The sequence below is a fragment of the Gossypium hirsutum genome, chromosome A06 (assembly GCF_007990345.1).
Source record: "Gossypium hirsutum isolate 1008001.06 chromosome A06, Gossypium_hirsutum_v2.1, whole genome shotgun sequence".
Taxonomy (NCBI): Eukaryota; Viridiplantae; Streptophyta; class Magnoliopsida; order Malvales; family Malvaceae; genus Gossypium; species Gossypium hirsutum.
The window spans coordinates 35545598-35559332 of NC_053429.1; the positions used below are offsets into that span (position 1 = coordinate 35545598).

At 34.0% G+C, this 13735-nt stretch overlaps 3 protein-coding genes across 4 annotated transcripts; all 3 read right to left on the reverse strand.

Moving 5' to 3' along the window:
- Positions 1 to 360: 360 nt before the first annotated feature.
- LOC107896413 (tetraspanin-19) lies at positions 361 to 2917 on the reverse strand. Of its 2 annotated transcripts, XM_016821581.2 has the most exons (5): positions 2593 to 2914; positions 2137 to 2236; positions 1669 to 1749; positions 922 to 1026; positions 361 to 767 (listed from the first exon to the last, which is right to left on the reverse strand). In XM_016821581.2, exons 1-5 carry the CDS (start codon positions 2754 to 2756, stop codon positions 513 to 515), a joined length of 705 nt encoding a protein of 234 aa, XP_016677070.1. In that variant the 5' UTR covers positions 2757 to 2914; the 3' UTR covers positions 361 to 512. The 2 variants fall into 2 exon arrangements, with proteins under 2 accessions (XP_016677070.1, XP_016677071.1); XM_016821582.2 differs by lacking the exon at positions 922 to 1026 and having other exon boundaries at positions 2593 to 2917.
- A 1974-nt stretch (positions 2918 to 4891) lies between these two features.
- LOC107896412 (eukaryotic translation initiation factor 3 subunit L) lies at positions 4892 to 9073 on the reverse strand. The gene is made up of 8 exons (XM_016821579.2): positions 8594 to 9073; positions 7674 to 7832; positions 7247 to 7578; positions 6769 to 7108; positions 6025 to 6173; positions 5833 to 5926; positions 5472 to 5543; positions 4892 to 5240 (listed from the first exon to the last, which is right to left on the reverse strand). The coding sequence occupies exons 1-8, from the start codon at positions 8963 to 8965 to the stop codon at positions 5196 to 5198; spliced, it is 1563 nt and encodes a 520-aa protein (XP_016677068.1). The 5' UTR covers positions 8966 to 9073; the 3' UTR covers positions 4892 to 5195.
- Positions 9074 to 9987: 914 nt separating this feature from the next.
- On the reverse strand, positions 9988 to 13506 carry LOC107896411 (uncharacterized). The gene is made up of 3 exons (XM_016821578.2): positions 12748 to 13506; positions 11317 to 11397; positions 9988 to 10754 (listed from the first exon to the last, which is right to left on the reverse strand). The coding sequence occupies exons 1-3, from the start codon at positions 13130 to 13132 to the stop codon at positions 10336 to 10338; spliced, it is 885 nt and encodes a 294-aa protein (XP_016677067.2). The 5' UTR covers positions 13133 to 13506; the 3' UTR covers positions 9988 to 10335.
- Between the last annotated feature and the right edge of the window lie 229 nt (positions 13507 to 13735).

Genomic DNA, 13735 nt, shown 5'->3' on the forward strand with positions numbered 1-13735 from the left:
TTTTAACAGCTCAATCAATTTTTTCATCTAAAAAAAGTACGATTAAACTAAATTTGTCATTATGCCATTACACTTCACAAGGGTAAATATTAGGAGTTAGAAGCCATCTTTTAGCTAACAATAATTGTCTCAGGCTATAAATTTGGAGTTAAAATAAAAAAAAAATCAAATTTGTTTAACTCAAATCAATATGATTAAATCTTAATTGATCATAAAAAGAAAACAATCTAAAATTATCTAAATCCAAAATGATCCGAACAAGTAATTTAAAATAACTCATACTTAAGTGCTAAATATTATTTGAAGAACTTAAATGGCATAAGCCTAAAAAAAACCCTAAACTTGAAATAAAACGAAAAATTTAAATCTGAAATTACCTAACTCAAATTAACCCAAATTAAAACTGATTCAACCTACTTAATTAAAAATCAACCATCAAATCCCATTCAAATAATCTCATCCCCACCCTCAATTATGTTTATTTTTAAGAATTGAGACAAAAAGTAATTTTGTTAAGTAAGAAAAGGCCTTGCTTGTAAATGCATTCTAAAAAGCATATTTAGATATGAAAAGAAGGTTGGTCTCCTTGGATTCACTAAGCGTAAAACCTCACATCTCCCGCAAAGGATAGTGGTGTTGTTATTGAGAATGGGCCCTGTTCCCACAAGGAACGATGTCGTAAAATCCCCTATTCCTGATTGCTCCCTCTCCGATATTCTTTCAATCCCAACCCTCCATAAAATTATTGCTAATGCTATTACACCAACCTGCAATAAAACAGTCATCTCTATATTTCAACACTAATCTAAACTGATATCAACTTATAACGATGCAATTGAAAAGGTTTCAACTTAAGCTATTAATATGATAGATTAGGAGCAAAAGAAATTATTATTGGCTATCTTAGAAAATAAAACCTACCTGTGGGACTAGAATCAAAAGAGTAATCAAGCGACACATCTTTTCATGGAAGACAACAAAGTTCTTGAAATATTCATGATTCTCATCAATGTATTTTGAAATTAGCTGTCATTGTGGAAATAATAGCACATATCAAATATAGTAAATAATCAAACTCAACTCAACTTATTTCTATTTCTGTACCTACTTTAACAACAATAACTCCTATCCTATCATCTCTTAATAAAACAAAACTGAAAGAAAGGCTGTCTAATTGGGAGTAGCAACTTTAAGACAAAGAAAATTGACTTCAAAGACGTAATCATAACTAATCTACCCCTGTCCTATATGTCCTTAAATGAAAAATCTAACCTTAAATTATACTATTTTTTTTTTATTTAAGTTTCATAAGTATTATCTAAATTATTAATCTCATCTATTTTTATCCTAAAACACGATACCAACTAATAAGAATGTGATAAGTTACACATTCTTATTAGATGTTGTACACTTCTGAGAAAAATAAGACAGAAAGAGATAACTTAGGTCCAATTTTTTACCAACAAAAACTTTAGATAGCTATATGAAAAGAAGAAGAAGATATAATGGTTGGCAGATTTTTCAATTCCAGAATAGGTTGATTGAGAATAAGATGAAGTGTACATATTAGACTAAAATAGTTTGTAGTTATATGAGATAAATGTTAAATTGCAAGTGGAAACGAGGCTAACAATATAATGAGATATATGGGTGTTAGTGTAGGCATACCGAACTCCAGTCGTTCTTGAAGAAAATGGTGACAATCACGGCAATTTCCAGAAGAAGAAGGGAGCAAACGCTGAAAATATACTAATTAAACCTTGGTTCAGGAAACTTACAATATGGGCTTTTATTCTAAAACCTTAAACCCAATTACTGAATCAGTGATTGCTTATAAGCATGAAATGGAAATCTCACAATCCAATTATTTTACGGTTTACCATAATTTGACTTTAACCCCATTTTGGTTAAAATATTAATCTATTTAAATAAGAAACAACAACAAAAAACCTTTACATCTCATGGAGTAGGAACGTCAACATTTTAACGGTGTAACTAATGACATTGTGAAAGTGGAATGACCAAATTATAGGGACTAAACATCAATTTGCGTATAGTTGAGGGGCCAAAATCATAAATTTGACTGATAATGATGACAAGGAATAAACTGAAATCTGAGGTCAGGGCAAAGGATACAATACAAAGTACAGATGTGCTGATACAATTAGAGACAATGAAACTGAATAGTGAGCTCAAGCACACTGCAATTCCCACACCAAAACACGTATATATAAACCTGTTTTATACAAAGGCAACACACAATTTTATTCAAAGTTAACAGAAAACTGAAAAAAAGAAAGAGGTCTAATTTCACCCCAGTCCCTGCACTTTCTAAACTTTTTAAATTGAGTCCCTCTACTTGTTTGATTAAAAAAAATAATTGAAGTCCACATATTGAACTTGGATGTGTTATCAATTGTACTATAACTTTTAAAATCAGAGCTTTTAACATTAAAATGCCACATGAAAATTCGTTAACAATGGAATTTAATTTTTAAAGCAGAGAAGTTGAGGGACTAAAATTCAAAAATGGGAAGAAAGCAAGAACCCGGGGGGGCGCATATTTAAACTTGCAAAAAGAAAGAAAATTACCAAGGGTTGGGAATTGAAGGAAAAGAAAGCAATTGAGCAACACCAATATTCCACTTCTTTTGGAGCCAAAGGGAGTAAACAATGATTGCAATCCCAAGAAAATTCATGATGAGATTCACTATTTTCATGGAGTAGTGCAAGCAACACCTGCTGCACCTTGTCATGGCAGTGGTGATTGGAGATGAATAAGCTTAAGTTATGGAAAGCGCTGTGGATTTGCATTTAAATGTGAGACAAAAATGAGAGGAATATGGTGGTGACCGCAATTTGGGTGGTTTTAGGCAAAGCTGAGCGTAGAGGTGAAGAGCATGTGTTTAATGGGGCCTGAAAAAGCATTAATATAGAATGTTGAAAGTTAGATGGTTCTAAGTTGGTAGTCTTATAATGACTGTACACAAAATGGGATTTGATCATTGAAGTTAAGGAGGCAAGTGTAACTGCCATTCAAACTTACTTTGAAGAAAGTTGCCTCTCTGTCTCACCCAATTTGGAATTTCCCATTCTGTTATTTTTTTCTTAAGTTACCTAACACTTATCCAATTAGTCCCCTGGGATAAAATTAAATGGATAAATTTAAGAAAACCAAATAATGTTAAACTTTAAAATTAACATTTATGGTTTAAATATATATATTTTTTGAGTTGGAATTATAAATAAAAAATTAAAATAAAAAATTTCAAAACATTTCAGTGCTATTCGAACTTGAATCATTTTCAATTATTTCATATCAATAGAAAGTTTAATATATTCAAGGATAAATTACACCAACAGTTACTCAACTTTGAAGTAGTTAACAAAACAGTCACTCAACTTTCGAAAAATAACAAAACAATACTTTTAACCATTTTCCATTACAGACCTAATGGAAAAGTGACATGGCAATTAACTGACCACCATGATATTTCCAACCAAAAAAATATATAAGGGTAAATAACAAAACAGTCACTCAACTTTCAAAAAATAACAAATTAGTCCTACTAAACTTAAAAAATCAGACACCCAAAAAGAAGAAAAAATAATACCCTTGAATGAGTTCTTCTTGTTTAGGAAGAAAACAGAGAACCATGGCTTTCTCATTGTCATTAACCCAAAATACCATTTTCAATATCCTTTCTAGATTACCCCTTAGGTCCGTGACTCGATTCAAATCCCTTTCCAATGACTGGGCTTACCTCACCTTGACCCCAACTTTCGTTGTCAACCATCTCCACCGCTCTCCTTCTGATCCATCTGTCATCCTCCTTTGCTACAATACCTAGTCCAATTTCGACTTTGGGATCTTGCTAATCACTGACCCGACTCAGAATTTCACTTGTCGACATTTGATTGTCCTTTTAGAGGAACTGCTTCCTTTGTTCCCAAAAATCATGAGTTCTATCAATTGTTTAGTTTGTATGGATATTCCCCTTGTTTTGCTTTTGATTTTGTTTTAGGCAACTTGATAATGTTGGCAATGGAGTTAGTGCTGTTTAGCTCAATCAATGATTCTTTTGTTTATATCACCATATCCCATGAAGATCTCGACAAATCTGAGTCGTTTTGGTTCTTGAATCACTTGAATGTTGCTTTGGAGGATTTTCTCCTCACCAGTTTTGGTTGTGGATACTAATAATTTGACCCAAAATTGTCATCAATCCCATTTCAATCTAGTTTTTTCAGAGTTAATAGCTTTGTGGCTTCAGGTAATAGAAAAAGGCAGTTGGATCCCAACCGTGTGGCTTCTCCATTAGGGGGTTGAAAAATACAAAAAGTATAAACATATTGAGTTATTTACACAAAAAGTAAAAATATTGGGCCATTTATGAAAAACGAAAAAAGGATGACGAAAAAAAATAGTCACTCAACTTTGCCTCATCTAACATGGCAAGTTAATTAACCACATTAGCTAATTTATCGGCCACGTCACCTGTTTCATTAGACTTGTGACAGAAAATGTTAATGAGTGACTAATTTGTCACTTTTCGATAACGTTAATAACTGATTTGTAACTTTTTGAAAATATTAGTAACTGATTTATTATTTTTTTAAAGTTGAGTGACTGAATTAAAACTTTACCTGCCAAATTAATTAGTTAACTGGCCACATCACCTATTCTATTAGGCCTGTAACAAAAAAATTAATAGGTGACTAATTTTTCATTTTTTGATATCGTTAATGATTGTTTTGTTATTTTATAAAAACTGAATAACTGAATTAAAACTAAAGTGACTGTTCTATCAGTTACTTCAAAGTTGCGACTGTTGATATAATTTACCCTGTATTCAAGTACATTCAAGGTTTTAACTCTTTTGTGGTCCAATTTTCACTTGAAAGGTCTAAATCTTCATTAACTTGTTGACTATGATCCATCACATCAATATTTTGTATATAGGGCTAACCCAAAGTTAAAGAATAACAAACAAAGCAACAGTCGCAACAAAAATTTTCTGGCAAGCCCGCAAATGCATAAATCCCCTCTCACAGTGCTCTCAAAAAGGAACCATTTATATATCTTAACGTGAGATTCTACCCATTCCAAAACAAAATGGGCATCAAAATGCCATTTAAATAAAATAAATCCTTCGCTAAAGTAGTACAAGTAATAAAACACTCAAGTAGGTCATCTATTCCAGCTTTATCCGATCCATGTCATTGATAACTCCTTCAAGCTGTTATTTAGAAAAAAAAAAGTCAAAAAGGGGTTAACCAAAGTAATAAGTGAAATATCCCTCACTTATGTTGTTCGGACTTCAACTGCATGTGTCCCACACAAAAATATGGGGTTATGACCACCAAATATATGAAAAAAAAAATTTACATCTATCCGACACTCACACATAGCCCATCGCCATATGATTGGTCATGCAAGCATATAAAAGAAATAGAAATATATACCATACCTTGACAATCTGTCGAAGGAAATAATCACCATATCTTTTCACTGCCTTGGATTCAACAACATGAATCATGTCCTGCAGCAAAGCAAAGTGTTACTTCCAATGCCGAATAATGCAGTTATTCTTTCAAACTAACCTCCAAAGACAAAAGAAATGTAATCTTATCAATAACCTTCTCTAGATACAACTTCAAATTTTATATGCATTAGCTAGCCTGAGAATAATTGAGATTTGTTTTTCAAGAGATTGCTAGTAGGTGCTATCTGTATCTGGAACTAAGAAGCTCTACTATAAGGCATGGTAACTTAAACCACATTCTGTTAGAAGCTCATAGATACGTGCATGAGCTAAAAATGAAACCTACATCATCAATGTAGAAGTCCACATCAGCATTAGAGATAATCTTTCCATCAGAATCAACAGCATGAGTTTTGTGCTTGTATGTCAATAAGATGGTCCTATAAAACAAGAAACAACTTCAGTACATATACAACAAGATAAGCATACAATTGAATCAAATACAAAGAAACCAGAGGAAGAAAATATAAATGTCGACCTCAGAGTGGGCTCATCCACTTCCATGTAATTTGCGAGCTTCCCAAGAGATATAGTTGAATACACTTTAAGAAATGTCCGAACACCTGATAACAACTGCTGTTGCTTCACTTCATATAGAAACAGTTTCAACTGAAGTCTATAAGCATCCTGCATAAAATCAAATCGAATTAGGTAAAACACATATAACGCTTACACAATATGCCTAATGATCATATTATTTCCCTTCCTCAACCATAAATAAGTATATGAACCTAAGATCTACACTATCTTTCAACACCTAATGTCACATAAGTCTTGTGTGGGGGCTGGAGCTCCATCCATATGTAAGCTGGAACAGACAGACAGAATGCGCATAACCATCTACTAAAATATACTGAACCAACATCAACTCTGCATCAACATAAATCTTGAATCTAGCAAGAAATAATTGCAGGTATATTCAGCCTAAGGCAAGCTCTTTAAACCATGGAGAAGGGAAGCAGTAGGAGTAGCACTTATCACTCTTCCTCCCATACCAACACTTGGGTGCAGATGTTTCAGTTCAATGGATTAATTCCCAACATGTGGCCATTGTTCCGACGGCAAGTATGAGCAATAAAAGAAATATGAATAAGCCTAACTACAGAAAGCTAGAAACATGGACTATGGATGTAAATAATGAAAAGAACAACCATATATTATTTGTTTAATCTACTTCCACCAAAATCATTCTAAAATTGCGTAGAACAATAAACCCATTTACCTGGTTGTAATTTACAAGGGGCTCCTCAAAGCTCGGAGCTGAAGGTGTAATGAACTTGGGACATGCATATGAGAAGAGCTCATCATAGATGACAAAAGCTTCATCATCATATCTTTGCATCCTAGCCATCTTTTCACCATATTTCTCTCGCAGCTGAGAGTTCACAGTCTCATCAACAAGTTTCACTTGGGGACAAAGTGAAAGACAAATTGCCAGCAAGGCATACATCTGTTCATTCTTTTTCAATATTTGATCATACTGTGGAGATTTCTGATGATATTGCTTTGTCTTGTAAATATAAAGGAGCATCTTATTGAATTCACGAATAGCCTCCACATACCTTTAATTAAAAACAATATTATATTATTATCAAGCTCAGCCGAAAATGGAGAAAGAATTAAAAACAGAATAGAACTTTAGTAAATACATTAAAAAAGGCTAACTTATTACATGGAAAAGTAGCAAAATGAAAACATACCTCCGCAACATAAGATTGGCAAAACCGTAATGATATATGGTTGCGATATGACTTCCTATAACACTGGTGTAAACACCTTGTTGACTGATGTCAATAGGAAGCAAGCACTTCAACCCGGTTTGGTAATCACCCAAAAGACAATGAACTCGCAACAAACCCACCATACTGAAGTACCCCAACACCTTCAACACATTGCTTCCACCACTGTAATCATATCCATCAGTAGCAGTAAATTGCTCAAGACCCTCCTTCTCCTGCTTCAATATCTGAATAATATTCGACTTCTCCACAAATGCTTGCAAGTAATTAAGCACCCCATACACATTCCATGCCTACAAAGAGAAGTAGCTTCGGATAGCAATTACAACTACTTGAAATTACATTCTGCTTTAAGTAGCTATCACTGAATCAGCAGGAATTGGATTACCTGATCATATTGACGGAGAAGAGCGATTTCTTGCTCGGTTTTATTCTTCATTTTAGCTCTGTATTGACAAAAACTCTGGAATTGGTACACAAACTCATCCACCATGTCCCACAACCACTGATTAGGTAACTGCATGTTAACTACCCTATGCAACACAACCTGAGCCAAAACCAAACCAATAAAATCTAGGATGAGCAAAATCTATCCAAACTAACTAACTTAACTGATAGCCTCAAGTCAAGTCAGTTATAATTCGATTATGTAAGCCATTAAATAGGTTAAGTCGATCAGTAATCAATTATGAACTTTGGTAACTAAACAGACCCCTTAGTCAACTAATATATATTATTTTAATTTTCTAAATATGTATAATTTATAATAAACATATCATATATAAACTTTTAACCAAAGCCCCCAACTGATTCCGTATTTCATTTCTCATGCTTAGAAGAAAAACAAGAGAAAAAGGAAAAAAAATAAATTCAGTTTAACCGACTGAAACAATCCAAGTTAAGACAATACAGTCGATGGGCTTCTTGATTATGAGATTGATCAATAAGGATAAGTCAATCGGTTAGTCGAATAAAGTATCAAATTCATAAGTTAAGTCGATTTTCGACAACTGAACCTATCAATTGCACTTCCATAATCAAATTAATCGGCGTCACCAAATCACAGATACTGATACATAGTTTAATCGACCGAACGATCGAAGTTTTAAGGCAGTGTAGTCTATGAGTTAGTTGATTAGGAGATTGATCAGTTAATTCGATCGGTTGGTTGATTAATGTATGAAATTGACCAGTTAAGTCGATTTTCGATTTTTTAACCGAACCTCTCAGTTGCTCTTCGAACTCCATAATCAAATTAATCGGCGTCACCAAATCACAGATATTCATACACAATTTATAAGTAATTACCTGAAAGAGGCTACAATAATTATCCCAAGAATCGATCCTCTGCTTAAGAGTGGGAGAAAGGCGAGCATAGAGATGGCGGAACCACATCTCACGGTAAAGGAGGCAAAAGACTTGGTCGTTGTCGACGTAATGAGCGACGGCGTCAACGGAGGGCCAAGGAGTGTCTTTGAAGAGGCGGTCGGAGAGGGTTTGGAATGAGATCTCGTACATTTGGTGAATCTCGTACACATTTTTCTCGCGAATGTGACGGTATAAATGGACGACGAACGACTTAACGGAGTCGGGAACGAAGTTCGGGTCGTAGCCAAGGTCTTGGTGGCGGCCTTCGTCGTAGGTGGCGGGAGCCTCCTCGTAATCATAGGTGGTTGCCATTGCTGAAGTCGAGGACCACGATGAAGGAACTCGAGAGCATGGACCGTCGACTGTGAAAGGAGAGTGGGGGAGAAATTAGGGTTTAGTGAAGAAAGAATATTATAAAATTTGTTGGGCTCAATTTGTGGCCCATTCCCATGATATAAATCTAATCAAACCCACCAATTCTAAGATATTAAATGCAAAAAAAGAATTTATATATTTTTAATATATATACAGTACCAAGTTGATTAAGATAAGCAATTTGATACAAATAATTTATATCCAATCATTTACCAATTTAACCCCTTTCAAAATTCAATTTGTATAAACTTTTGCTTGACCAAAAGACACTCAAATTATTAAAAGAAAATATAATTTTACATTTATTTTCCTATTTTTAGTTGATTGCACAAAACATTCTAAAATTATATCAAAATAGTAATACCTCATAATTGAGTTATCAAATTATCAATAATGCTCATAACTCCTGAATTATCAACAATGTTAATTTGAATCTAACATAAAACATTCGTAGATCATAGTTTAAATACACGTGTATCTAGTGAATTTTTTTTTTAGTGTCATGTCCAAATAATAAATACATCCGTTTAAAATATCATATTTAAACTATTAATTCACCATCAAGATAACATATAAAAAATTAATTGATATTGTATTTTTTGGATACTTTTTCATGTCCATTTTACAGTGTTTATGTTCGCTAATAATGTCATCTCCAAAATTCAAATCCCATTCTCTCTGAGCGAGTGCAATGTAACTTAAACAGTATCCAATACTTGGTTTAATTGATACTATATTAATCATAACAACATAGCTCGAACTTTTCATATTTACTTTAAGTACCCATATCCAACACTCATGTCTGACACATGAATGTGGAGACCAGATCTCCAAAAATCCTCCAAATACATGAAAAGCTTCGAACAAAATTCAAACATACTTGTATCCGACACTCATGAGTCGAGTAATATAAAAATCAAGTAATACTCACACTTAGGATGATGGAAGGCACAATCAGGTGAATAACTTTGAGTGATTTTTTTTTTCTTTTAATTACTGAATTTTGAAGTTTTGAGGACCTAGTCCGGCAAGTAAACAAGCTATACAAGAAAGTCCAGTTAAAACGCTCTTTCATGGCTAGGGCTCAAAACACAAAAGGACAACAGCTCACCGTGGCCGGTGAACATTTCACAAGCTATCAAAGTCGGTTACTGTGCCCGATCAACCGGACATCATGATTGTTGCTACAGTTAAAAGCTGTTCTGCTCATGAGCTATTGGTATTTGGTTCAATGGCTCTTAAGCTTGAGCTTCCACACTCCAAAATTTCCCCAAAAAGGTGTGTACACTGGAGACTTGATACATGAATCACACTCTCTGCCTGTTAGAACTTGTACGTGTTTCGTGAGGCACTTCGTGATAACTCTCAGGTTCATCTTCTTCATCAGATGATAGAAGGGATGATCCCATCCACGCTTTGAAGCCTTCATTAACACGCCTTTCCACATCTGGGGTGACTTCCAAGGGGTTAGCCTCCAACATTTCTAAACCAAGGGTTCGACTACCAAATTCTCCTTCATCAAGAATTATGGCTGCTCTCCTTCTTAGGAAGATGGCAGTTCCTCCATATAGAATCACCAAACCCCATGAAGCAATCTCGTAGCACCAAAACAGGGGCAAAGAGCAGCTACTTCCTAATGTGAGGAGGCTTGAGCCCAAGAACAAAGCAAGAAGACCAAAAATGAGAGCAAAAACCGCATTCAAAATAGACAAGCAGCGAACTCCACCTGTAGATTGGAATAAAGTTACTATGGCATCTCAACATTTATGTTGCTCAGACTCTTCATTTTTCTTGAAATACTCATGTCTGACATAGCCAACGCACGAATATGGAGATATAACTTCCAAAGATCCTCCAAATACATGGAAAAACTTTTAAAACTAACCATATCTGATCTATGAAATCTATACATCCATATATGGGGAAAAAAGAGGCAAAATAGTAGTTATATGGAAGCAAGAAAATATTAGCAGTTAGGTGACCTCGAAGAAAACCTAACATATGGATAAGTATTCAAGCTGCTAATTCTGTTCATAGCTTAATAGGATCAAAGTTTCAATTTATACTTGCGAAAGGATGAACCCAAGAAAGAAGATGCTAACTAGAAACAAATTCAAATTCCATTCCCGTTTCGATTCGTAATACAACACAGTTCACAAACTAGAACTTGCCTGACAAGTCACAACTTATACTTCATCACGCAGTAAAGAAGGTTGCTTTCAATCTCCAATTTGCAAGCAGTGAGAAAACAGTTATTCTCAACTCAATAAATGAGAAATAGAGCATACCTCTTTTTGAAGCACAGTAATTATTTTCAACCACCTTTAAACATCCATGCCTAGTTGGAGCAGAATAAGCAACAACAATTCCTGAATCATCAGTAAAACCATTAGGGACTGAAACAACAGAAAGAGAAGTCATATAAAGATTGCACACCAGCAAGCCAGGATAATTACTTTATGGAAAAATGACAAAGACATTAAACACATATAGAAGAAAATTCAAAGACCCAAGATCAAAGCAATTCTCACAAAATCTAGCACTAGACAAACCAGAGATATAACATCAAGCAAAAAGAAACAATAGCCATTAATGAAGCAAACATAATAATCAAAATAACATACATGAAAAACACAATTCTAGAATCAGGTTCCAACATTCTCAGGCCAGTTTTAACCCAATGTTACTAAGAACGCAGATTAGTTTAGGACAACGAAAATTAGAACACAAATCACTATTTATGAAACATAGTTCGATACATGTAGTCTTTTTCGGTTTAGTAGAAACAAAATACAAATGTTTTCTGAAACTTATAAACATAGTTTTTGAGTTTATATAAATTCATAATTCTAAATAAATAATTCTGAAGTTAGTGAATTGCTTGGTTTATTCAATAACTTTATAATAAACTATATGCTAATGATATCGTTAGTCTTACTAAATTGGATCACTAGCATTCCTTGATTAGGATCATGCATGCTAATTCAAAAATGGATAGGAAGATAGCGATTTCTAGAAATAAAGTTTTAACCAGGATATTCATCTCCTACTAAATTTTCCAATTCACAATGTATAACTAAAGGAAAGATAATCTTTAAATTTCTTTGTCATGATACTCATCTCCTACTAAAATTTCCAGTCAAAATTTTCCGATACTGAAAATAATAAACAATGAGAGAACTTCATAGCCTCTCTAATTCAAGATTCAATGCCCATCTTCACCTTTCTATTATTATTATTATTTTTAACAATCTCATTATAAGTTCTTATTATACTTGCTCTTTTTGAAACAATACTTAGAACTACTCGTAGCCCTTCTCCAACAGATATAATAAGATAATGCGCTTGCAAAAGTCAAATCCCTTTTTACACAATACTTAGAACTACTCATTCCGCCTCCCCAAATCGATAAATAGTAAGACAACATGCTTCAACACAAACGAACCCCTTTTTACACCATGCTTAAAACTACTCGTTACCCCTCCCCAACCGATAAATAATAACATAATGCGCTTCAGCGCACTCGAACACTCGTGGTACTACATTGGCAACAATATATATGCAAATTAAGCTAACACTTAATCAACCAAAACCTTACTTTTTAGAATATGCAACCCTCCATTCATTTCTAAATAAGATCTAGAAAGAATATTTAATACTTGCTAAATAATTTCCTCTTAAAGGAAATCAAAGAGTAAATGCACCGAATTCATACTGACCTGCCACCAGATACGCAGCTGAAGCCAAAAAAATGATCATAGATGGAATGAACACAACCATCCAATAGTAATCTACGGTTTCTTGATCAGTCAAATAGAATGCTCCGGGAAACAGATCTGGATCGCCGACACCTCCACCTTTCGGATTCAACGGCAAAGGCTGCAGTCTCCGGTCATCGCAAAACGGTCGCTTCAAATCATCTCCCGGAAACACAATCTTCAAGCTTATAATCATGCCAACGAAGATCGCAACACAAATGATCACTATGGAACCGATTAAGATCGGCCTTTGTAGCTTCGTCCAAGCTTTATCTTCCTCCCGTAGGCTCTCGTACTCGTGCTTCGGCATAAACGCTTGCCGTAGCGCGTCGCCTAAAAACGCCATTGGAAGCTTTAAAAACCCCTACCTCAGATTGAAATTCTAAATTACCCTCTCTAAGTATTTTCTTCAAAAATGTGAAAAATGCAAAAAAGGGAAATATCAAACCCTGATTGCGGTAATTTGAAAATTAAGAAATAAACTTTTTTGTTTTGAAAGGATGGAGAACGAATTGATTGGAATTAATTTTAACTAGGGTTTATAACTTTGGGTTCTTCAATCGGAGATGGAGAGGCGGTTGGCGGTGCGGCGTTGTTTTCAGTTATGGATAGGCAATTTTACGCCGTCTTTTTCTGGTATTAGACGCGATTTCCCAGCGCGGTGGACAGGTACGGTTCACAACAGTACGATTCGTGAAGTTTATGTAATTAAGATGTTCCAGTATTTTTTTCAAAAAAAAAAAATCCAGTATTTTTATGGCATAATTTAAAACAATAATAATTTATTCTTACATTTAAATTTTCTCTCTTTTAACTTTTAAAGTTATATTTTTTATCATCTCATTTTAAAATTGATAAAAAATCAACCTTCGTTAATTTTGTTAATGTGAAAGGTAAGCATTAATTAACTTTTTATAATTTTATATTTTTTAAATAATTTAAATAATTT

Bases quoted from the DNA above. Each gene is read 5' to 3' on its own strand.
- LOC107896413 (XM_016821581.2), bottom strand. From the start codon at position 2,756: ATGACAAGGTGCAGCAGGTGTTGCTTGCACTACTCCATGAAAATAGTG. The intron at 2,237-2,592 runs GTAATTTTCTTT...TGTATAAAACAG, and splicing joins CCTTCAATTCCCAACCCTTG to GTTTATATATACGTGTTTTG. The intron at 1,027-1,668 runs GTATGCCTACAC...CCACAATGACAG, and splicing joins TCAAGAACGACTGGAGTTCG to CTAATTTCAAAATACATTGA.
- LOC107896412 (XM_016821579.2), bottom strand. From the start codon at position 8,965: ATGGCAACCACCTATGATTACGAGGAGGCTCCCGCCACCTACGACGAA. The intron at 7,579-7,673 runs GTAATCCAATTC...TTCTCTTTGTAG, and splicing joins TTCTCCGTCAATATGATCAG to GCATGGAATGTGTATGGGGT. The intron at 5,544-5,832 runs GTAGGTTTCATT...GCTTTGCTGCAG, and splicing joins TGGACTTCTACATTGATGAT to GACATGATTCATGTTGTTGA.
- LOC107896411 (XM_016821578.2), bottom strand. From the start codon at position 13,132: ATGGCGTTTTTAGGCGACGCGCTACGGCAAGCGTTTATGCCGAAGCAC. The intron at 11,398-12,747 runs GTCAGTATGAAT...CTGATGATTCAG, and splicing joins AGCTGCGTATCTGGTGGCAG to GAATTGTTGTTGCTTATTCT. The intron at 10,755-11,316 runs GTATGCTCTATT...TCCAATCTACAG, and splicing joins TTACTGTGCTTCAAAAAGAG to GTGGAGTTCGCTGCTTGTCT.